The sequence below is a fragment of the Danio rerio genome, chromosome 25, assembly GCF_049306965.1.
Source record: "Danio rerio strain Tuebingen ecotype United States chromosome 25, GRCz12tu, whole genome shotgun sequence".
Classification (NCBI taxonomy): Eukaryota; Metazoa; Chordata; class Actinopteri; order Cypriniformes; family Danionidae; genus Danio; species Danio rerio.
The window spans coordinates 31,285,421-31,311,433 of NC_133200.1; the positions used below are offsets into that span (position 1 = coordinate 31,285,421).

At 34.8% G+C, this 26,013-nt stretch overlaps 2 protein-coding genes across 8 annotated transcripts in view; one reads left to right on the forward strand and one right to left on the reverse strand.

Moving 5' to 3' along the window:
- Positions 1 to 2,633: 2,633 nt before the first annotated feature.
- etfbkmt (electron transfer flavoprotein subunit beta lysine methyltransferase) lies at positions 2,634 to 21,419 on the reverse strand. The gene is given in 3 exon segments (NM_001161495.1): positions 2,634 to 3,065; positions 5,379 to 5,509; positions 21,078 to 21,419. Coding segments are annotated over 3 exon segments (777 nt in total). The 5' UTR covers positions 21,368 to 21,419; the 3' UTR covers positions 2,634 to 2,709.
- A 2,485-nt stretch (positions 21,420 to 23,904) lies between these two features.
- LOC110438396 (uncharacterized) overlaps positions 23,905 to 26,013 on the forward strand; it is a 38,644-nt gene continuing 36,535 nt past the window's right edge. For 5 of the 7 annotated variants that reach the window (XR_012400467.1, XR_012400468.1, XM_073943262.1 and 2 more), the window contains exons 1-2: positions 23,905 to 24,105; positions 25,755 to 25,941. Coding sequence is in view for 4 of the 7 variants with exons in the window: in XM_073943262.1 (XP_073799363.1) it covers positions 25,768 to 25,941 (174 nt within the window). In the remaining 3 variants the exon portion in view is untranslated. The remainder of the gene's footprint in view (positions 24,106 to 25,754; positions 25,942 to 26,013) is intronic. The other 2 variants (XM_073943263.1, XR_012400469.1) reach the window with 2 other exon arrangements.

Consider the following 26,013-nt stretch of genomic DNA (forward strand, 5'->3'; position numbering starts at 1 on the left):
ACATTTTTAAATTTGCATGTACATATAATATATTGGATTACTCTGCGAACCACCAGTGGTACACGTACCACAGTTTGAGAACCACTGATTTAGAGTGTTGTTAAAGGTATTTAATTAAAGACAATAGAGCAGTGGTAGGGAACCTATGGCTTGTGAGCAACATGTGGCTCTTTGACCAAAAACTTGTGGCTTTCCAGCGGTCTACCTTCAATAATATTTTACGGTTTAAATAATTATAACCGTCACTAGAAATCAGTTTCCTATTGAAAATACAACTACAATTTCCTTTTTTCCTAATTCCTTCCTACAGCAAAAATGAATTAGAACTCAGATAACAATAAAAGGACGTTTCGACCAATGCATGTGTGCAACGCCGTGAATAAACTTGAATCACGACATTAAACAAGGGCAAACTACTTATGTTTCTATGGTCACCTTGTGCATGTAAATTCAAACAACATTCATGAGTGGTGATGGCGAAAAGAAAAAAAATTATAAATTGTTTTTCTTCATTTTAAGACTTGCTCAACATGTGATGCTTCATATTTGTTTATTTCTGAGTTTAGATATTTATATATTATTAAATGTTTTGTTTAAACCTGTTTTATTATTTATAGTATATAAATAATAAAACATATATATATATATATATATATATATATATATATATATATATATATATATATATAAGAAATATCACACTCGTAGCAGTGTGATATAGCTGTATAGTGCCACTGGTGGGAGGCGTGCATTGGCCCCAGTGCTTTAGTGATGATATACAGCCATATTGCACTGCTACTCGTGTGATATTGCGTTTATACAACAGTTCGACAGCATAATCATGTTTATAAAAAAGAAAATCAAACACGGAGAGTCTAAAAATCCTTTTGCATGAGGAACTACTTCCTTCCGCTATTCTTTCACATCTGCCGCTGACGTCAGAACAGCAGAAACGGTTACTAATTCACCAATGCTTTTTAGAGCTACTATTTGAACGATTCTCTAAGATAATGTCTAAGGTGATGACAAAACATGTGACTAATGCCATCAGTCTACAGAGATTTCCCTGTGTTTTTCAACTGCAATCGGGAGATCAAAATAATTTACCCTAAAAAAAGCCAAAGCAAAGAAAACTACCAAATTACTATGGTATAAATACAGCTTTACAATATACAAAAGAGAGAGATCGACTTAAAGTGTCATGTACCTGTTTTGATTTGATCAGCTGTAATATGAATTTTTTTTCCCCTTAAGCACTTATTATGTGGTCTCTGTCTCCATGTTGTGGCGGACCGTTAACCCTTTTTGCTCTGCTCAGAATGACAGCCTGATGGCCGCCAAAGCGATGAATCTCTGAAATGATAAATATTTAAAATAGGCACTAACCTTATAAATAAACTGCATAGTTGCAATCTAAACAACTACATACTCAACTAAAAAGCCTCAAAAGTACATTATGTTGTCCAACAGCTGCAATATTCAGTCAACTGTAGTGAGTTTATTGATCTGCTTTCACTTAATGTGTGTGTGTGTGTGTGTTTTATATATATATATATATATATATATTTTATATATATATATATATATATATATATATATATATATATATATATATATATATATATATATATATATATATATATATATATATATATATATTATACAGCTGAAGTCAGAATTATTAGCCCCCCTGAATTATTTGGCACCCTGTTTAATTTTTTTCCCCAATTTCTGTTTAATGAAGAGATTTTTTTCAACACATTTCTAAACATAATAGTTTTAATAACTCATCTCTAATAACTGTTTTATTTTATCTTTGCCATGATGACAGTAAATAATATTTGACTAGATATTTTTGAGACACTTCTATACAGCGTAAAGTGACATTTAAAGGTTTAACTAGGTTAATTAAGTTAACTAGGCAGGTTAGGGTAATTAGGCAAGTTATTGTATAATGATGGTTTGTTCTGTAGACTATCGGGAAAAAAAAATTGCTTAAAGGGGCTAATAATTTTGTCCCTGAAATGGTGTTTAAAAAATTAATAACTGCTTTTATTCCAGTTAAAATAAAACAAATAAGACTTTTTCCTGAAGAAAAAAATATTATCAGAAATACTGTGAAAACTTCTTTGCTCTGTTAAACACCATTTGGGAAATATTTTAAAAAAGAGAGAAAAAAAGGGGGGCTAATAATTCTGACTTCAACTGTATGTATGTATATATATATATATATATGAACAATTTTAAAAATAATGTTTGTATACGTATTTAGGCACATCTCGTTAGCAATACTGACGTAAAGACTACAACTATACCCATTTTTAACCCTCTCTACCTCCTGACAGGGAAAACAAGCAACAATCAAGAACACATGATTATATGATCTCATTGCTTTGGAATCAAAAATGTTGTTGTAATGGAGGTCAATGTGACAAAATTAGCCACCGGCATAATAAAATTTGTCCAGAGTGTATTAAGTTTTTGAAGAATTTCAGAGCATTTTCTGAATGTGTCAAAATAAGATGTCACCAAAAAGAATTCCATTTGCACAGAGAAAGTTGTGGTCAAATTAACACTCAAAATCATCCCAGCCTGGCAGCTGACAAGGCTTAAGGAAAACGAATGGTAACTGCTTAAAATGTAGCCCAAGTCTGGAAGAATCTTTAATTTACATAGATTATGTTCACATACACATGAATGCATAAGCTGCTAATGATCCGGCTTGCAGTTGTATCTCCACACAGCGCTGCTTGTCAATCCATAATTCTCCTCTTTGACTGAATCGGGCAGCTGAAAGTGGGCCAGTTGATGCAGCGACCTCCTGATGTTGTGATCTTCAAACTGAGCTCGTCCGGGGTCACCAATAAGCACCTGTGTCCCGTGTGTGTTTGTACACGTCTGGAGCCACTGGTGCAGTCCATCAGCCAGAGCTTCATCGTAAAACATGTCTCCCAGAAGAATGAGATCCCAGCCATCAGTCTCTGAGCCAATCAGGTTGTCTGTCACACAGGGTAAGGGCGCCAAATTGTTCAGTTCACAGTTCATTTTTATGGCAATGGCAGCAACTGCAATTAAAAAAAATAAATAAATAAATAAATATATATATATATATATATATATATATATATATATATATATATATATATATATATATATAAGAAAGTTTTTTAAGAAAGTGTCTTAAAATTAATGAATAAAATATAAAAACTGTATACTTAATTTAAATCACACAAACATATGTATAATATATACAGTTGAAGTCAGAATTATTAGCCCCCCTGAATTATTAGAACCCCTGTTTATTTTTTCCCTTAAAATGGTGTTTAAAAAATTAAAAACTGTTTTTATTCTAGCTGAAATAAAACAAATAAAACTTTCTCCAGAAGAAAAAACATTATCAGACATGCTGTGAAAATTTCCTAGCTCTGTTAAATATAATATGGGAAATATAAAAAAAAAGCAACAAAAATTCAAAGGGGGGCAAATAATTCTGACTTTAACTGTATGTATATACATATATATATATATATATATATATATATATATATATATATATATATATATATATATATATATATATATATATATTCATTCATTTTCTTGTCGGCTTAGTCCCTTTATTAATCCGGGGTCGCAACAGCGGAATGAACCGCCAACTTATCCAGCAAGTTTTTACGCAGCGGATGCCCTTCCAGCCGCAACCCATCTCTGGGAAACATTCACAAACATACACTACGGACAATTTAGCCTACCAAATTCACCTGTGCTGCATGTCTTTGGACTGTGGGGGAAACCGGAGCATCCAGAGGAAACCCACGTGAAGGCAGGGAGAACATACAAACTCCACACAGAAATGCCAACTGAGCCGAGGTTCGACCCAGCGACCTTCTTGCTGTGAGGCGACAGCACTACCTACTGCGCCACTGTCTCGCCCATACATATATATATATTTATATATATATATATATATATATACTAACGGTCAAAAGTTTGGGATCAGTGTGATTTTTAAATGTTTTAAAATGTTTCTCCTGCTCCTCAAAGCTGCATTTATTTAATAAAAAATACAGTACAAATTGTAAAATTGTGAAATGTTATTGCACTATAAAAAACTGTTCAAAAGTAGTTTATAATTGATTTAAATAATTTATTCCAGTGATTTTAATGATGAATTTTTAACTTTACTACTCCAGTCTTCAGTGTCACATGATCCTTCAGAAATCACACTAATATTTATTAATATTATTATTAATATTATTATTATTATTAATGGTAATAGTAATAACAGCAATGACTGGAGCAATATATATATATATATATATATATATATATATATATATATATATATATATATATATATATTTTTTTTAATATATATATATTTTTTCAATTATTTTTATTTTATAATTATATTCATATTTTATATTCATATTATATAATTATATATTTATATATAAAAATTGTAATTGTATATTTTTATAATTGTTTATAATATTATTATATTTTTATTTTCTCGCTACTGTTCGTTAAACTAAAAGATTTTTAAAAATACATTTTAAATGTTTTATTAGTTAATTTTTATTTTAAATAATGAATGCCATGGTTGTTATAGTCAAATACAACTAAATCCGTAAAACTAAAATAATTGTTTTATTACTTCATTAATACATAATGCGTTAATATTGTTTCATTGTTTACCATTTATTAATGTAATATTGTGTTTTTGTATGCTAGAAAATGTATCAAGTAGTACGTGGTTTATGTGAATTGAATATTATGATGATTAAATCATTCATGCAACTGTACATGTTAATATATTTATTATGCATATTTAGAAAAAATAATAACTTAATAAATCTTTGTTTTTTATTTGCTTGACATTAAGTTATGTTTTGCCATTTAAAATCACTTAAAATAAAATTAAATATTTCAAAGTATATTAATAATTTAAATGCCAGTTAAAATATATAAATAATTATTTAAAAAATTTTATTTATAATCATGTAAAATATACATCAATAATTGACCAATTTATGTAATTTACTGGTTAGTGGTTACAATGATGAGTTATACTCATATATATATATGATAATAATTCAGCAGTATGGTATAATACATATAATATAATATAATATAATATAATATACATCATTATAATGGTTTATAAGGTTGATATAACATTTTATTTTTACATTAAATATTTACATTAATATATACATTTCATTAAGTGTAATTAAAAAATAATGTAAAAATCTTGATAGCAAGATTTCTAATATATCTGACAAAATATTTATGGTTACAGATTTTTTTGTGCAAAATTTCATAAATCCTAATGCCAAAAGCTGTGGGATTTGAGATACAGAAACCATAAATCTGACTTGGATCAATGTCATTGGCCACTACACAGGAAGCTCCACTGAGTCTGGCAGCAATGGCAGATGCTCCACAACCACAGCCCAGATCCAGCACTTTTTTGCCCGCAGACACTTCAGGGTTATTCAAGAGATATCTGAGAAAAACAGTTTACAAATTCATTAAAACCTGATAAACACAGTCACAAAATTATAGCAGAACATTCAATAACGATTTTGCTTCAAAATGTGGATTTTTGTTTAACGTGGGACGCCATTTCAACTGGAAAAAATGAATAAAGGGTGGGGCATAGAGTAGCTCCTCCCATTTAAAAAAAAAATCCCAATAGCATTTCGTTTTTAAAAGTGTGAGAGAGTTTTGAGTGGCTGAGCTCAAGCGCATCAAATAGGAAGTAAATGTAATGTATTTATATAGTGCACTTATTGTGTATGGGTTCACCCCACTCCTCCACCTGTGTGCAACATCCACTTGGATGATACGACAGCAGCCAACGGCGCCAGTGCCCTCAACACACACCAGCTATAGGAGGAGTGGAGAGACAGTGATTGAGCCAATTTGGTGGATGGGGATGATTGGGAGGCCATGATGGGAGCGAATTTGTCCAGGACACCGTGGTTACACCCCTACTCTTTTCAAGAAGTGCCATGGGATTTTTAATAACCACAGAGAGTCAGGACCTCGGTTTAATGTCTCATCCGAAAGATGGCACCCACTGACAGTATAGTGTCCCCTTCAGTATACTGGGGCATTAGGACTCACACAGACCACAGGTTGAGAGCCCCCCCCCCTTGCAGGCCTTACAAACGCTACTTCCAACAGCAACCTATTTTTCCCATGTGGTCTCCCATCCAGGTACTGACTCAGCCCTGCTTAGCTTCAGTAAATAACTGGTTTTGGGCTGCAGGGTGATATGGCTGTGGCAAATGAGATTCATTTTTAAAGTATATGTGCTATTTACATCTACATGTCACTATTTGCATTTAGGCATGTAAAGCATTCTTAGCATTAGTATAGAATGCATTCAAGTCTGTATTAGCCATGAGAAATGGTCTGTTAGAAATGGTTAGAATGCCATGCTTAGAAGATAATAAAAGGGGAGTTTCATCACAGATATGGCACCTGGCGGGAACAGGAGAGAGATAATGGTGGCGGGCAGATGAGAACCACTAAGGAGTAGTTTATGTTTTGATTTAGTATCACAAACTGAGGATTTGCGTCATTAATTTGGATTAGGTCAGCGGCGGTCAAGGAAATAATTTTACGTTTTGAGAAGTGGGGAAATACTTCACAAAAATACTCAAGATAAGAACACAGATGCACAGAGAGCAGGCCTGGCGCCAGGGCATTTTAATCCCATAGGGGGCACTAGACCTGGTGACTTATTTTGGTTCCTCTTGTTTCTTTAATTTAGGCGATTTATTTACTTATTTATTATTACCTTGGTAGTTATATTCATTTTTTTATAGTAATAATATGCACAGTTTCACTGTTACTAATTTTATCAATGAAGGTTATGCAACGATACGGTTTAAAACGCAGACGGATCACAGCTTCAGCGCCAAACGAGTGGTTTAAATTATATTTTATTCTCTTTATTTATTTCCGTTTTGTACAAAATATATAATACTTTAAATGTAAAATTAAAAAGTTATGTTAGCATATCATAAGTGTTTTTTTTTTCATGAAATTGTTGGCATTTGTAAAAACGCCACCATAAACCATTTAGTCTTTTAGGCCTACTCGTCATTTTATTTAGCCTATCTTAATAATTTAAGTTTTCAGGTTGCATTTTTATTTTTTGGGCCATGAGCTACTAGTCAAAATAAAATCGATATGCTAACTATGCTGATTTAAGCTTTTAAAATAGGCCTACAATATGTGTTCTGGTGTTTCATATTGCACGAGGAAATAGCAGTAAAGCCTATATTTTTTAAAGTTTATCTTTCAGCCTACCTGCAGCGCATATGAGAGGTTGATCTGCTGCAAATCCACATCACACACTATAAAGGCCTATCTATTTAATTTATTACTGTAAACTTGACTTCGCATCATCTAAGACAGGGGTGTCCAAACTTGGGTCCTGGAGTGCCGGTGTCCTGGAGAGTTTAGCTCTAACCCTAATCAAACACGCCTGATCAAGCTCTTACCAGATACACTAGAAAGTTCCTGGCAAGTGTGTTGCAGCAAGTTGAAGCTAAACTATGGCTGTTTCTCAATTCCAAGAACGCAGAGAACAGACTTGCTTTCTTGTGGAGACCGGTCTTGCCAGGTGTCCTCGGAAGAACAAACCGCAAGGGCAGAGAACGCGTCCTTTGAGAAATGGGATGCTGCGTTCTTCCTGATGGTCACATGATCTTCACGTGTTTTAAATGTTAAATAATTTAAACATTACAGCACTCATACAACGATTTATTGTTTCCCCCCTTTTCAAAATATATACTTTGCATAAAAACATTATAAATATACTCTGCACAATATAAATAAAACAAATTTTAATACGATTTTCAGCAAACAAACAACCCTTAATGTGTTTATTCCTTTATTAAGATATTCATGTTAATGTTTACTTTCACCGTTTCATTTAGGGAAACTCCTGAGGTAAATAAGTGATATCTCTGAACTTTAATAATAAATCTAGATAAAATGCAGCGCTTTCCACCTCCAGTTGCAATGACTTCTGGGACTTCCAGAGCGAGTTCGGTGCTCAAGTCTGCATCAGTGCGTCCTTGATATCAAGATCACATCCGGGAAGTTTCACGCGTCCTCCGTACTTGCGGTCTTGAGTATTGGAACTGAACTTAGGCAGCTGATGATGACGTTGCACGAGAACACGAGGACGCAAGACCGCTGAAGAACGCATATTGAGAAACAGCCAAAGTCAACGCTTGACAAATTTACCGCAGACAGGGTGTGTGTGGAAAAAAGGAGTTTGTTTTTATTACTTGTATGTCTTTAATTTTTATTACAAAAATGTTTAGACTAACAACAGATTAATCAATCTTTCTCTTTTGAATGACTGATACGTGACGTTACACCAAAACCCTACCTGTTAATATCAGTTGTGTATATATGCTAGAGACAGGGAAATGTATGTTAGTTGCGAACCTCTTGAATGTAATTCTTGTATAGCATTGGGGTAACGCAACCCTGAGCTCTGTCATCGAATTATTCATTTGTATCTAATAAATTACTAATTTCTTTTATTTGAAGAAAACCCTCTCCGGACCTTTTCTTATTGAACATGCATGGAGTTGGCTGGATATTCCAACAGGTGTTTCGTAGGTTGCTAGGCGGCCATCAACCGTTTTCTTAGTGGATGACAAGCTGACAAAACATTGCTGTCACTCTCTGATACAAGTTTTACTTATAAAGAAAATTACAAAGAACTGCAGTGTTTGGGTGTTCTCCGTTTGTTATTGTTAGTCTTACTGAAATGTGAATATTCCTTACAAGCTGAAGCTGATGGGTCAATTCTTTTCACATGACTCGCAGTGCGCTAGCGGGATTCATTGGTGTGAGCGTCACGCCGCCAATGCAAACTCTTCATCAGTTGATCTTCTTGCAGAGTGGATTCACCTGATATGTTGGCATGTGGGTTGCAAATCCATACTTTGGCAGTTTGTGGGTCCTTAACTGGGCCTTTCTCCAAGACTGTTTCTTGTTTCTTTCTTATTTTATTTCTTATCTGTTTCTTACGTATTTTGCTAGATTCTGGTTTAAATTTGTGCGCTCAAGTGATCGATTTGTAAGCGAGAGAGTACAGTCTTTTTTCAAAATAAAAGACTTTTCTAAATCAAAGGTCGTTTAGACTCAGATAATAAATAAAACGGAAATAATTAATGATTTCTTGTGCGGCCCGGTACCAATTGATCCACGGACCGGTGATTGAGGACAACTGAACTAGGGGATAAATTGAATAAGGCAACATGATCATTCTCCTAATTGTCCAATGCCAAGAATTTTTTAAAATATGACGTTACCCCCCACATAGCTGGCTGAGACCCCCTTGTGGGCAGGGACCCCCCTGTTGGGAACCGCTGGTGTAGATTACTGTGGGACTGTCCCATGTCCAGCTACACATTTTTATTAGGCTACTCTAATATTCGTCCCTAACTGAAAAACTAATGTGAAAATGACTGGCAATTACGTCTCTGCTAAAATTAATTTAATGGCGAATGTATAGTTCTGCGCGCTGTTTGTGTTCCTCTGTAATAACACTTCCGAAATGCTAGCGGGCAGTGAGGTGTTTATGTTCCTCTGTGTCGAGTTTTTTCGCTGGTGTGCTGGAATCAGCAAACGTGCAACAACTACAATCATAAGGTAAACACAAAACTAATCTTTTCATCTGGAGCTCCAAACACTCGCTCCAACGGACTCGCGTGACTTTCGGTCCTGCCCACATTCGTCAGCGCTACCAAGCCGACCAATCACAGAGCTTGCGCTACGCATCGTTGCGATGTGTAGTTACATTTTTGAGAGGTGTGACGCCGATGGCCACAGCGAGGGCTATGCGTCCACTTGCGTGGAAATCCTACTAAAACATTGCGTATGCACAAAGCTGTAAATGTGCGTACGCAGAAAAAAATTCAGATGTATGAAACACTGCATAAGCCGAATCCCCTGCATATTCTTTTGTACATCCGAATGAACGTGAAACCCCTCCCTGCCTCCTCCCCCGTATGAATATGCTAATTACTATACTTTGGCATAACCCAACGAAAAAGCAATGGCAAAAGCAAGCAAGAAGAGAAACTTTGAACAGAATGTGAATTGGAGGTGCTGCTTTCAGGGTTAGACTGGAGAAAAACTGTGTTATTTGCACGTTTGTCCTCCGGAAATAACAACAAAAGAAAAAAATAGAGTGGGGAGAGTTTAGCTGATGTGGTTAACACAGTTAAGTCTGAACATCGCACTGTGTGGATTAAAAAGAGAAATAGTGCGATTTATAGGTGTAAAATGTTGTATTTCCTTCAATAGTCTCAGTGGTGCAGCTCATAAAACGCATGTTAACATGTTTTGACACGTTCGAGCATGAACTCAGTTCGAATCCAGCGTCAGATGAACTCAGATATCAACCCCCCCTGCTACATATCAGATTTTGCCTACTATTTATCACAAGAAAGACAATTAGGAATCATTATTAAGTCTGTGCATCATATTTTATTTGCACATTTATTGAACAAAAATGTTTCTGATTCACACATGCAAATTCATCTTCAGATAGTGTCTTTATAGCAGTGTGTGTGCAGTAGATCGTTGGGGAAAACAGGCAACCGCTGCAAATTGCGCTTTAATGTTTGGCTGGTCAACTGTATGGTATGGAAACCTTATATACCTGCTAGATGAACCTGTCTCATACAGCTGCCATTGCACGGCTCAAAGACACTTTGTAGAGTGCAATTTAAATTTACAGTAAATTTACTGCCTCTAGTAGTTGCCAATATAAATAAAACAGACACGCACAAAAAATGTGCGTACGCCAGCCTTATGGAGCTGCGCACATTCCCACATTCATTTCATCGTTAGTAAATCCAAACGTGAGCGATTCTGAGCGTGAAACCTGACGTGAGGTGCAAAGTTTTTGTGCGTACGCAGCGTTGATAAATGAGGCCCCAGATCTCTGGACTATTGCTTTAATTTCACAATTTTGCCTGCTGATACTGACGGCACTAGTGGTTACACAGTCTTTCATCTCGTTTTACACTTGAACAACTAAATGAATGATTAAGTCTATTAAACTGAATGTGTTGTAATTACATTACAACATCGATGCTGTAAAAACAACCTTGTGAAATTAAAAATAGTCACATTAAGCTTTCACCGTTGCCTTTAAAACTCCAGCTGTGCATAGAGCCCATTCATGCTGCTTTTGTGAGAATAATATTGAAACTGTTGAACATTTGTTTTACTTAGTGTTATGTATTTGTGTTATTTGTGCTCCGTTTCTCTGTGTTTTTTTTTCCCCTTTCTCTCTCTCGCTCTGTTCTCCCATATCTGCTTTCATGTATTCTCAGGTTCCGTTCATTGGTCCATTCAGCTGTCAGTCATTCCTCCCCGGTTACGTCATCCTTATGTCACATCCAATAAGCAAAGACCACCCGTGTTAAAAGAGCGCCAGACCACTCGCCAGTGCCTTGCTTGCATTTTTCTCTTTCTCTTCTCTGTTTTTTCCGCTTGCTTTGTATTCATCGCGTGCGTTTAGAAATAACCCGTCTAACTGTGTATTTTGTTGTTGCCCGTTTCTGTGTGCACGTTATCCGTCCGTTATTCGTACATCATTCTTAGTTTATCGTTGTTTACGAGGCTTGGACGAAGCGGACAGGTAAAAAGGTCACGTGACATACAAATTGCAACACATAGGACTACTCTGCTGTTTAGTACATTAGGGCTGTTTCTCAATTCCAAGAATGCAGAGAACGAACTCGTGTTCTTGTGGAGACCGGTCTTGCCAGCTGTCCTCTGAAGAACGAACTCAGGAGACTGCAAGGGCAGATAATGCGTCCTGTGAGAAATGAGATGCTGCGTTCTTCCTGATGGTCATGTGACCTTAACGTGTTTTAATTGGAAATTATTTAAATATTACAGCCTTCATACAACGATTTATTGTTTCCCCCCTCTTCAAAATACATACTTTGCATAAAAACATTATAAATATACTCTGCACAATATAAATAAAACAAATTTTAATACGAATTTCAACAAACAAACAACCCTTAATTTGTTTATTCCTTTATTAAGATATTCATGTTAATGTTTACTTTCACCGTTTCATTCAGGGAAACTCCTGAGGTAAATAAGTGATATCTCTGAACTTTAATAATAAATCTAGATAAAATGCTGCGCTTCCCACCTCCAGTCGCAATGACTTCTGGGACTTCCAGAGCGAGTTCGGTGCTCAAGTCTGCATTGGTGCGTCCTCGATATCAAGATCACATCCGGGAAGTTTCACGCGTCCTCCGTACTTGCGGTCTTGAGTATTGACCAATTACCAACCTACGTCACACATGACGTCACACGGGTCCCCGGTTGCAAAAAACAGACAGGCTACAATGGGAAAGATGTCATGTTTTGCGGTAGGATGCCAAATTCGAGTCCAAAAATGGAAAACGTAACTTTTACCATACACCACACACTGCTTTAATACCGACTGCAGACGTCTTTGGCTAAATGGGAGCTGAATGAAGTGAGGAGCTAATTAGAAATGCTGGACTCTGCAGTTCTCATGTCATATCAGGTCAGTTCACGCTATGCTGAATCATACACATCACTCGTTTTTGATTGCAGAAATGATTTCAGCAAAAACAGTTACATGTGGTTAATTAAACTGCGGACACTGAATGCTAATAACGAAACGTGAAAGTTACTTTTATTAAGGTAAAGTTGGTTTTATATTCACACATTCATTCAGTGACAACTTGTGACAAACTCCCTATATTGTTTACCACGGCACTTTGAATATTCGGTCTGAAATAACCTGCAAGTGTGACTTGAAAACAACATTAACACTGTTTACTTGACTGTGAACATGTTGTACTTTGATAGTCATTGGCTGCTGCTAATAAGATTTCGCTATTTAGAGTAATGAAATTATATTATTAAGAAGAAAGTCTGAATGTGCGAATATAAAACCAACTTTACCTCTATGTGTAGGTTCACATACCCTGCCGTACAGGTGAAGTTCACTGTCAGAATGCAGTGGTTTTGCGTGTTGGTGATTAATTATGCAGGCTTTGTAGAACGTTAGCTCCGTCTTGTTTCCTTGTCTTTGGCTAGGCGGAATCTCTGTTTAGCTCTTGAATCTGGTCATCATGATGCAATATTTATTGCACATGACCTCAAAGAACAACATTGTTGGCATTCAAAGACTTGTAGATCTTTAACTTCTCTCTGGTAAAATCACTCGGAGCTTCATTGAGATTGTATATTTCGGGCTGGATGCTCGGTCACTTCGTCTTATTCAATATTCATTGCGAGGGTGCTATTGAAGGAATAAAATTACAGTCTAATGCTTCTTTTGAATTATATACATGTGATCATGCTTATTTTGCATATGTATATGTGTTTGCTTGAACCATGATAATCATGATGAGACATTCTGTTTGACCTTAAAATGAGACAGGAACTTTCCACCCCTATAATGTCAAATAACTAAATCTGAAGTCTTGCAGAAAGCCCCTGTCTGGGTTGCAGCTGTGATGTTTGACTTTTCTACACAGAAAAGAGAACTGGAGCAGATGAGGAAAATATTGCTTTATTGTCTTACTAATCACTCTTTTCTTTTGATATATTTTTGCTATTGGAGGAATATACTCCCATTTGCCTCACTATTCATTATTTACAATATGTGTTTTTTGGTCAGATATGATGATGTCTCCTGATATAGCGTACTTCTACTTAACCCCTGTTATAATGCGTTTCTAACTAACTGCTAAAACCACAAGAGCTGTGTGTGGGTGCTGGCTGGAGACAGATCTGCAAAAGGGCTTCCCCTAGATGGGTGCATACACAGGTCAAGAGTTCATAGACAGGACTAGGAGGAAAAGCAGATGTGGTAGATGCAGCATTTTTATACTGCTCTTTGTGTATGCGTGATGTATGATGCTTTAATAAAATTGATATTATACTGATAATTCTATAAGGAAGTTATGATGCTCAGCTGTGCTTTGATGATTTTTTGCTACAGTTGCTTGCTGCACCCCAGATGTCAGTAGTGTCAAGTATATCAAGGAGGAGTGATACTTTCACTTGCCCTTTTGTTTCTGTGTGCAGAGGTATCTCTGTGTGCAGACCACAGACTTTTGAGAGATGATTCTGCCTGAAAACAGCTGATGGCAACAATAGAGATTGGGGGTAACTGATCAGAGGAGTGGCCAAAAAGATTGAACGCTGCTGATGGATAAAAGGAGGGAGTCGAAAGAGTTCGAGAGCTTTTGGACATCCAGACTGCTTGGCTGACGGTTCTTCAAAAGCCCAGGATCCTGATCTTCGCTTTATTCACTTATGCTCGATAAATAAATTCATTGATTTTGATTAATTGACTCCTGACCGATTATTGAATTGGGGTGGACTAAGGCAAGTGAGAAATAGTCCAACACTATCACCAATGGAGCTGTCAGATGAACGCTGCTCGCTTTAACGTTAATTTTGCTGCATCACTGTGCTTGTCACTGGGGGACGAGCTGTTATAATATGCTGTAAGCATTATGTAAATAATATATATATAATATGTAAGTAATATATCTCATTTCTAAGACAACAACAAACTCTGCACCGCATCAGATGTCATTCCCTCACTGTAAATGCTAGCGCTCCCGGTTGCTTTCTGCCACCTCCCTGCGCGCGCATCCTGAATGTTTACAAACATGGTAATTGGTCTATTGAAACTGAACTTAGGCAGCTGATGATGACGTTGCACGAGAACACGAGGACGCAAGACCGCTGATGAACGCATATTGAGAAACAGCCTAGGTTAGGGGCGAGCGCCACTCCTTGTACTTATTGGATAGCTAGATAGAGTAGATAGTTAGGACTCGGAAGATCTCTGCATGTTAATTATACTGTTTTTCACATAGTTAGTTAGCTAGATGCTTCTGGGAAGTTAGATTTAGGTTGGGTTTTGTTCTTTTCATTTCTTTAGCGCCGCCCGCGTCCCTTCTGCCAGCTCTCTTGTTTTTTCCCGTCTTTATTTGTCTCAGTGTTGTAAATATTGTAAATTGTATATTTTTGCCTTACATACTTTTTCTTTATTTTTGATTCATTCGTTGTTGTTGTTCACTTTTGGGAATTGTAAATAAAAGCACATATTTTTGGCATTACTTTGGTTGTCTTTTGCACTCATTCACTGTTTATATAAATATATTTTAATTAATCAAATGTCAAACCCCACAACCCCCTAGACTATCATCAGGGGTTTGTAACACTTAGGGTTACCACTTTTGATACGAAAAATAATGGACGCATACTGCAGCGGGGGCCTAGACCACAGTGATCACAGACCCAATAGAGTGGAGGAATTATGATGTCAAATTGTATGCAAAAACCCATTTAGCATTTTAGCAGTTCCGGTTCCTTCGTCCCAAAGTCAATGGGTTTTTTGTATGGGGTTTCAGTAAAATCGCTTAAATAAGGTTTGTGGCTAACACAAACTAAAGAAACTTTTACGTTTTGTTCTACAATATAAAACACTTCAGTTACAGCACACTTTTGATTTTTTAAATCGGTTATGCTTTTTTAAAAAGACGGTTGCTATCAAGTTGCTAAATGAGACTACAAGCGGTGTCGGGGACATTATACGTCATCGAGCTGATCTGGTCTGGAGCGCAGCTCGCTTGCATTGGGCATTTGGATTTGTCTGTTATTTAGGTATTTTAATGAATAGTATTTTATAGTTTGTAGTATTTGTCTAATTGGGAATTCAGATTGTGTGTAGAAAATTTCGTCACTTGTAAAGACTGTAGAGACAGATTCATTTGTTGATCGTTAATTTTAATTAAGCGATATTATGAAGATGCTGCTCACCAGTGCAGCCTTTCTCTTTCCTGCTCTCAGTAATGCAAACATGTGAATAAATGTGTAAAAATACATACATGTTAACTGTCATTTTAACGTGATCAAGTGATTTTTCGTCTTTTGTCTTCATCTGAACACATTTAGCTCTGTCAGAACTGCAATATTTACACTCCTCCATAACATGTATAGCAGATGTGACTGTATGGGCTGCGTTTTTTTGTACTTCGTGACAAAAAATAAAAATTGAATGTTGCTCCGTGTCCATGATGATGGAACTTGCAGGCATTTGATAGACTTGTTCCTCCTCACATCTCACAAGTCGTCTGTTAAGGTAAGCAGGCTGTGTTCACGCGAGCGATACACTTATTTAAATATATCCTATGATAATACTAGGCAGATGTATACACACAGTTTTAAAACTTTTTTGAACAACCGTAAAGCAAAGCAGATGTATTTCCCACGTAAAAACGATCCAAAAGGCACATAGTCATGTGTTTTTGCGCATTTATTTGTTTATAATGTATAGCGTGGATTATAATATAATAAACAGTGAGATTAACTCTTTGTCATTGACATTATTTCTAAAAATAAGCTAGAAAAGTTGTCTGTAGCAGGGTGGTGCCGACGTCACAGCCGAGCGCCCCAAAGGAACTGTAGTCCGGTTATAGCCTAATGTTAGCTTTTTAATTCTTGCGTTTGCATTTAAGATCCAAAAGTGCTCAAAGTTGTATTTTCGTGTGAGGATTATCCGGCTGGACAAAACGTGTAAGTGTAATGAACAGTGTTTGAACACAGAGCTTATTCGCAATCTTTGAAAAGCCTATGGGAAAATCCTATAGGGATTTTATCGAGGGAACCAGTTTTATGCTAGCAGTCGATTAGCCTACAAAGTGACGTCTTAGTTCCTCCACGCTATAGACCTTTTTCTTGGAACACAAAATTACCCATTATCCTTTGCGTGTATGCGCAAGGAGAATGCGAAGAACTTCCGGTCGGCAGCTGATGCGTGTAAACAGTCACATTTGGACAGCTTTGAAACGATAGTTTTAATCTATTTTACCTGCTTTTATCCTCTTTAAACTAATACTGTTGTCCATCAGCATTATCTCCTGGACTGATCATTTAAAGAAATGCGATCGAATAGGATGGAAAACAGCTGCTGTGAGGCATTTTCCCCTCGTTGTCAGACGGCATCTTCTGCAGTTTAAATGAAGCCTTGTTATCGCTAAAGTCAACATTTTCTCTTTATTTCAAATATATAACCAGCCCAAACAAATGTAATTCACCAAAATGTTTGACACACACACGTAGCCTGTACTGTGCCACTGACACACTGATTTAATAACTGTGACAAAGTGAAAATATAGGCTAGTGTCATTTCGAAATGACAGAAAAACACAAACCATGGTAAAAACAACACAAAATAAAACACAAACCGCTCGCGATTAGAATGAACAGCAAATCAGCCAGCAGAGTATCAATAACAGACTTTTATAGGTAATTTTTGTAAACTGCACGACTTTCATACCTGTTAAGTTTCATGCCAGTACTCTGGTTTTCTCTCTCTCTCTCTCTCTCTCACTTTCTCACTCTCTCTCTCTCTGTGTGCGTTAAAGAGCCGCTGAGCTAACAGCTGACAGGCCGGAAACGCACGCACACACACACGGTATTTCTGACTGCAGACACGTGAACTTGGAGAACGTTTTTCTCGTATTTCTGACGCGTTGAACCACATGTGACAGATTATAACGGCTTTAACAAACACATTTCTAAGTTGTGTGCTCACAAAAACACTCTGTTATCCATTAAAAACGTTATTGAAACCCATTTTCGGAGCGCAAATTACCAGTTGTACACGCTGTAAACAGAAGTTTTTAGCATTCTACCGGAAGACGCTGGTCGCTATGGCGCCCTCCATGCAGCAGCCATAAAAAAGGTCTACAGCATGCCAGTGGTGGTAAATCGCAACTTAAAATATGTTTTCAGGAAAGTATGAACACTTGGACATTTCTTTTATTGAAATCTGTGTAAACAGATGAAGTCAGTCTTTCTCTTTATAACTCTGTAGCACTGATATAGATGATGTTATGTTAAATAGTGTGGTACACCTGCGTTAACTCAGCTGCTGTAACCTAGAGGGGAGGAGAAAATACTAATGAACCTAATTTTAAAGGGTGGTATTGATAACAGATTTTGGCCACAATATTTGTCATTATTTGTAGTAACACCTATCCAAACATGGAAACAGCACATACATAAGCTAGATACAAACATTAGCCACACTGTAAAAATGATATGATCAATTAGTCCTGACAGCATGTGTTTTTAGGTCATTTTAACTTACTTAACTTTGCTTTCACACCTGTGAATCGATTCAGTTGTTCCGAAACAGGGATTACAAATGTTACATTGTTGCTCTTCGCTCTTGGTGCGGTTCGCTTTCACACTGCAAACTTTCTAATCGGACCAAAAGAGCTAAAACAAGTCATGTGAGAGTAAACTCTCCTCACATTGGTCATAGTTTTACGGTTTATTTTGCGGTTTACGTCCCACTCAGCTGTTAGGAGAAGTGGTGGTTTGGTGGTGTTTGACAAGGTGCGTGCGACTACACTTTTGTTTCGGAACCTGTCTCGTTTGCCCAGTTAGCGCGGTTCGTTTGGCATATGTAAAACCACCAATCGCTCTCTGATCCGCGCCAAATCAATCGCTCCGAGATCGCTTGAATGAGGTGGTCTCGGCTCGACTGAAACGAACTCTGGAGCGGATCGATTGCAGTGAGAAAGCAAACGATCTGAGCGCGGTTATATCACTGTGTTTTATGGATATGTAATAGGCATAAGGCTATATGAACAGAGAATTATGAGTAGGGCGGGAATCGATTCACAGGTGTGAAAGCACCCTAAGTTAATCATGTTGAATTATGCAAGCTGTTTTAAGTCAGTTTAAAATAATATAAGTTCAATGAACTCATGATTAATTGGATTCAGCTTAAAAAAATTAAGGCAACCAGGATTTTTTTTACAGTGTAGTAAATATTTCATATAGCCTATTTCTAATTTTAAAACATGGAAAGTTGTAATTTATTAATATTGCATTGGAACCGTGATTCATTTACATTGTATTTACAGAATTTTTACAAAATACAGTTTGTGGCTGTGTGTGAAAACCAGGCCAAATCTAATTCTGAGATAAAGTTTTACTGTAGCCATTCATGTTGTTGACATGATTTTGCTCAGTTAATATTAAATACATATATTATTATTATTATATTAGAAAACAGTAAATTACAAAAATAAAAAAGACTCCAGCTATATTTTCACAGACTGGGTCACATTTTTAACATTATTAAGCAATTAACCTAAATATTGTTGATAATGATTACACTGTCATTACTATGTCTGCTTCGGGAGCAACCTAGTTAAGCCTTTAAATGTCGCTGTTTATGTTTTATGAGACAGAACATTATGACTACTGCATACAAAAATAGAATGCATTTTTGTTTATAATAATTTAGAGTGTAGTTTATATTTATTATATAACAGAAATACACACATCCATGTCTATGTATACACATGAATAAAAATATTTTAAAATAAAATATTAAAATTAAACGTAAAATGATATATAAATATTAATATATGCTCATATTTTTTTAGTATATATACATGTATGTGTGCATTCACATATACATTATAAATATACACAATCCACGCACGTACGCTATGTAAAATATATCAATAAAATATGTTAATTAAAAAAACACCATTTCCAAATGTGATTTTGATATTGTACATTAATACATTAAATATGATCTTTATCAATTTACTTAATAATTTTGTGCGATGCTTGTATGTATATATATATATATATATATATATATATATATATATATATATATATATATATATATATATATATATATATGAGAACAAACAATATATAGTTAAGGCATTGATAATCGCGGGATTATTTTATTAATTTAAGATTAAAAGATAAATATATTATTAAATATTTACATTTTTTATTATTATTATTTATACTATGTTATTTTACATTTGATTGTTCAATTTCTCTACTTAAATACTGTTAGGCTCCCCAGAAAACCATAAATCACTGCTTATTTATTTACTTTTTCTTGCAACATATTATAATTTATGCAGATGCACTGCATAGAAAGTCTTGACCATCCCAGTCGATCTTAATTAATGAAATATTTTCATATAGAGCTATTTAAAACATCTGGTGAAATTGTATTTATATACAAAATATTTCAATGTCATATGTTTCTAATATTGTGTAACTCTAGTATACAATTGAAGTCAGAATTATTAGCCCTGCTTGGAATTTTTTCTGTTTTTTTTCTGTTTCTGTTTAACAGAGCAAGAAAATTTTCACAATATGTTTGATATTTTTTTCTTCTGCAGAAAGTCTTATTTGTTTTATTTCAGCTAGAATGAAAGCAGTTTTTAATTTTTTAAAAGCCATTTTAAGGACAAAATTATTAGCACCTTTAAGCTCTATTTTTTCCCGATAGTCTACAGAACAATCCATCTTTATACAATAACTTGCCTTATTACTCTAACCTGCCTAGTTAACCTAACTAACCTAGTTAAGCCTTTAAATGTCACTTTAAGCTGTATAGAAGTGTCTTGAAAAAATATCTAGTAAAATATTATGTAGGCCTACTGTCATCATGACAAAGATAAAATAAATCCGTTATTAGAAATGGCTTATTAAAACTATTATGTTTAGAAATGTGTTGAAAAAATTTGTTAACTTCTCTCCGTTAAACAGAAAGTGGGGAAAAATAAACAGAGGGGCTAATAATTCTGATTTCAATTGAACTGTTAACTGTATATGTATATGTAAATATTACATAGAAACGAGTGTATGTAAATATTTGTAAAGTATATACGTGTGTGCATTTAAATAGGCTTATACTATACATCATATACTTAATACATGCACACATATAAATAAAAATCAACTCTACATTTTACATAATTTTGTGCATTGCGTATATTTATTATGTATAAGTACGCACATGTTAATATGTATAAAACATATATGTATAACAACATGTTATATATGTACATTTTTAAAGTAAGTTATATACCTGAATGTGTTTGTAATTAGATATACTTAAATACACACTGTTATTTTTAACGTGAACGTCCCCTTATAAGTATTTTTACCTTGCTAGTGCTTGTCCACCTGGCCAATATATTGCCCAGTATGGATCAGGAAATGGCCAAAATTCCGGGTTCTCCGTCCAAAACCGGCAGGTGGGTGTAAAGAGTCGTAAAGAAATCTCTGGCGTTAAACTTTGGCTGTTCACTATCTCCGTGTTGTCTATTATGAAGTTCTTAATGTCGTCCTCTGATCCAGTACTGCTTACATATCGACGTGTTGAGCAACACATTCCTCTTTGAAATGAATTTAAAGTCGCCCGACTTCTGAAACACATGATTATTCGTCTGTACATATCGATAATTTTGTCCTGTAACCGGTCGTCTGACCTTATGTTTACATTTCTTCCACATGTCTGTCACGCATGCGCATTATGTAGAAGGCTTTAGCACGTGTGGCAACGCCACCAATCGTAGCGCTAGAAATGCAAGTACTTTTTTTGTCATTACTTGCACCCAGTTGCTTGCACCTTACTGCTTTTATTAGTATTTTTAAATTTGCATTTTCAAAACATCACAAGCTTAATTCCACTATATGCTTCACAGAGTAATGCGCAACATACAATAAAATTAAATACAAAGACATAGGCTACAATTATTCAAAAAATAATCACAATAAATAAAATAAATTACCAAAAATACATCAACATACAGTACAAACAAATCAACCATGAACTTTGTATGCAAATACATTTGAAAACATTTGAGGACGTTCTTTAATTTCATCCAATTGATGTTTTAATTAAAAACACATTAGCACGGTAAAATCTTTTTAATTTTTTACATTTTCATTCTTATTCTTTTTGTAATAACTTTAACAGCTCCTAAATTTTTTTCGATCTCAAGTAATATCACATACATTTTTAAAAATAAATTTATGTGTTTGTTTATTTATTTTATGTGATATTACTTAAGATCGAAAAAAATGTAAGTTTATATATATATATATATATATATATATATATATATATATATATATATATATATATATATATATATATATATATATATATATATATATATATATATATATATATTGTTGTAGTAATTTTAAATAGCAACTACAAGTTTCAAGTATGGTAAAAATGTAAAACGAACAATTAATAAAAACATTCCTATGGTATTTAAATGTTATTTTTCTGTATTAATTTTTTTATTTTTTAATTTGCTGTACTGACTTTTGACCAGTGATCTTCTTGCTGTGAGGCGACAGCGCTAGCGATATATATATATATATATATATATATATATATATATATATATATATATATATATATATATATATATATATATATATATACAGTTGAAGTCAGAATTATTAGCCCCCTTTTGATTTTTGTTTTACTCTTTTTTAAATAATTCCCAAATGATGTTTAACAGAGCAAGGAAATTTTCACAGAATGTCTGATAATATTTTTCCATCTGGAAAAAGTCTTATTTGTTTTATTTTGGCTAGATTAAAAGCAGTTTTTAATAATAAAAAAAACATTTTTGGGACAAAATTTTTAAGCTATATATTTTTATATAAGCCCCTTTAAGCTGTATATTTTTTGATAGTCTACTGAACAAACCATCATTATACAATAACTTGACTAATTAGCCTAACCTGTCTAGTTCACCTAGTTAAGCCTTTAAATGTCAATTTAAGCTGTATATAAATGTCTTAAAAAATATCAAGTAAATATTATGTACTTTCATCATGACAGAGATAAAATAAATCAGTTATTAGAAAGGAGTTTTTAAAACTATTATGTTTAAAAATGTGCTGAAATTCATTAAACAGAAATTGGGAAAAAAAACAGGGGGGCTAATATTAATAAGAATAATATTAAGAATATAACTTTGACTTCAACTGTATGTATATATATATATATATATATATATATATATATATATATATATATATATATATATATATATATATATATAATGTGTGTGTGTGTGTGTATGTATATATACAAATTTGAAAGCGGGGTGGCACAGGGGGTAGCATTGTTGCCTCACAGCAAGAAGATCGCTGGTTTAAGTCTTGGCTAGGTCAGTTGGTGTTTCTGTGTGGAGTTTGCATGTTCTCCCCGTGTTCATGTGAGTTTCCTCCGGGTGCTCCAGTTTCCCCCACAAGTTTAAAGACATGCTCTATAGATGAATTGGGTAAGCTAAATATAGTGTATGTGTGTGTGTGAATGAGACTGTATGGGTGTCTCCCAGTGCTGGGTTGCAGCTGGAAGGGCATCCGCTGCATAAAACATACGCGGGATAAGTTGGCGGATCATTCCGCTGTGGCAACCCCTGATGAAGAAAATGAATGAATGAATAATTTAAAAGCCAATGTCATTAGTTTAATAATGTATATATATATATATATATATATATATATATATATATATATATATATATATATATATATATATATATATATATATATGTGTGTGTGTGTGTGTGTGTGTGTGTATATAATATAATTTGTGGTGATTAAATTAAATTAAGGTCAGTTTATAAAACAGATAAAATAAACAGGTTATTTAAATAAATAATGTAAAATCTTTTAATACGTATCATAGAACTGATTGTCATTGTATTCCTTCTATTTTTAAATAATACTTTAGAAAATGTACTTAATTATTATTTTAATTGAATAATGCCATTATTCTGATCATTTAGATTTAAAATGTGTAGTATATGTAATGTATATTGTGTACTTATTTAAATGTATTATTTAAATAATAAAATAAATAATTAAATAATAAATAACACTGAAATAGAAATGAAGTAGTTTGTTAATGGAAAGTCACTGCTGTTATTGTGACCAGTAACAGGGTTCTGTCAAGTACTTGTTACATTTTCAACACCGTAATCATAGCTTCCAAAAATAGTCATATGAGGAGGGCTGGACACACATTCTCAGCGTCCTGTATATGTGACAGTCACCATAGAAACCTGCTGCAAAGCTTTTCTTTCAACAGCCCTGCCTGCTCAATAAGAAACCTGACAAGAGTGTGTATGCAGAAAAAACAACACAACCAAGTATAAAAAGGTATGTTAAGTTGATGAATATTTAATTGCTAATAATTCATAAACATTTCCTTAAGTGACACATTAATCACTTTTTTTCTGATTTACTAAAGTTTGTGGTCTGAAGTCTCCCTTGTACACTGAGGCCGTATTTACTTGATCAGTAATATAATAGGAACAGCAATATTGTCAGATTTTGCTTAGGTCTCCTCGGCTATATTGTAAAATGCAATTCATTCCTGTTGTTCAAACTTCAAAGCTGACTTTTTTTTTTTTTACATTCAAATGCAGTACCTACTGAGTAGTAGGCGGTTTCGGACGCAGCCATGATCTTCACAATATATCATCGCAGAGCTTTCAGATGACACCACCTAAATTTGGTGCTGATATGATAAAATTTGTGGGAGGATTTTGTTATACTGTAAAACATGTCATTTTTCTGTTGCCAGCAGGTGGCGCTATACCTGTAGCTGGATATCGGCATGTAAACGTGTTCAAGTCAGGACTTTTATCATACGTGTGAATTTTGAGGCAGATGCATGCCTGAGTTATAACGACTTCCTTTTTTCGTTGCGAATCGTCAAAGTTTGTGAGGTCGCCATGGACACGCCCTTCGACGAAAACTCTAGATCTTCGCAATTTAACATCACCAAGGCCTTTAGATTCGGTGTTGATTGGTTTATTTTCCTAGTAGGAGTTCGTTAAAATGCAACGCCTGGAAATGGCAAAAAGCCACTTCTTCACCGCAGGAAGGTAAAAATATGCGACTTCCTGTTGGGATTGAGATTTCGCTTCAGGAGACTTTTTTTAGGTTTTGGCATGTTTGACGTGTGTGGCAATTTTTGTATGCGTGCGTGAATCGAAACTCGGGGGCCAGTCCGTCAAAGTGCATAGGTGGCGCTGTCGAGTGCATAGGTGGCGCTGTCGTGTCGAGTTTGCAACGGCCACTTCCGAAACCTAAAACAAACGTAAATTTTTGCCACTTCTGGCACGTGTGCAAAGTTCCGTGAGTTTTCGGGCAAAATTGCGATTCATTCCGTAAAAGAAGCGGAAGAAGAATAATAAGAAACAGAGCAATTCCAATAGGGCCTATAGGGCCTAGGTGCCCAGTCCTTAATAAATATTTTCTGTTCTATAGAAAGCCTAACTCTTATCCTTTTGATTAGTAATATTTATTATAATTTCTTTAAAACTTGCTTACTTTTTTGGTCACATCAACTAACCATCTATATTTCTCTCAATTAAAATATCAAACAACACATTTACACATTAATATCTTTCTCCTGCCTTTACCCTCTGGTTAGTTTTTTGGAAAATTGTTGTTTCAATATACTGTTATTATATACCTTCCTTGTGAACTTATGTCTCAAGTTTTTACTGCAAATGCCACATATGTAATACTGGAATTGTTCAATATTACTGTACAACATTTCTGATCAATTAAATGCAACCTTGGTAAGCAAAACTACTTAAAAACAGTGTACTTCAAAATAGCACAGGAGCTGCTTGACTGGAAAGTAATCATGTTTAGCAACAAATAAACATGAGGCATTATTTCCACGTTGTTGTGCTGCTCTGAAATGCTAGTTTGAAACTCTTGTGTGAAATTGTTTCGCATCAGGGCAGGACAGCTTGCTGTTGACTACTCAGTTTCTCTATTCACTTTTCCAGATCCCTCTTGACCATGGCTGAGTGGAGAGGAGAAAAAGGAAGTCTTTCACCTCCAGGATTGTGGAGTGACCAGGAACTGGACACTGATCTGGGCCGTAGGTCTTTCCAGCACACTCTCAGGTCTTTAAGTCCTCTCGCTCTCTCGGATCTTGACTTTTGGGATGGTAGATCTCTTCTTAAAACTTGGGTAATGTACAATTAGACACTACATCAGTCAAAATAAATATTTTTTTTTACAAATTTAAAAAAAAACATGTTT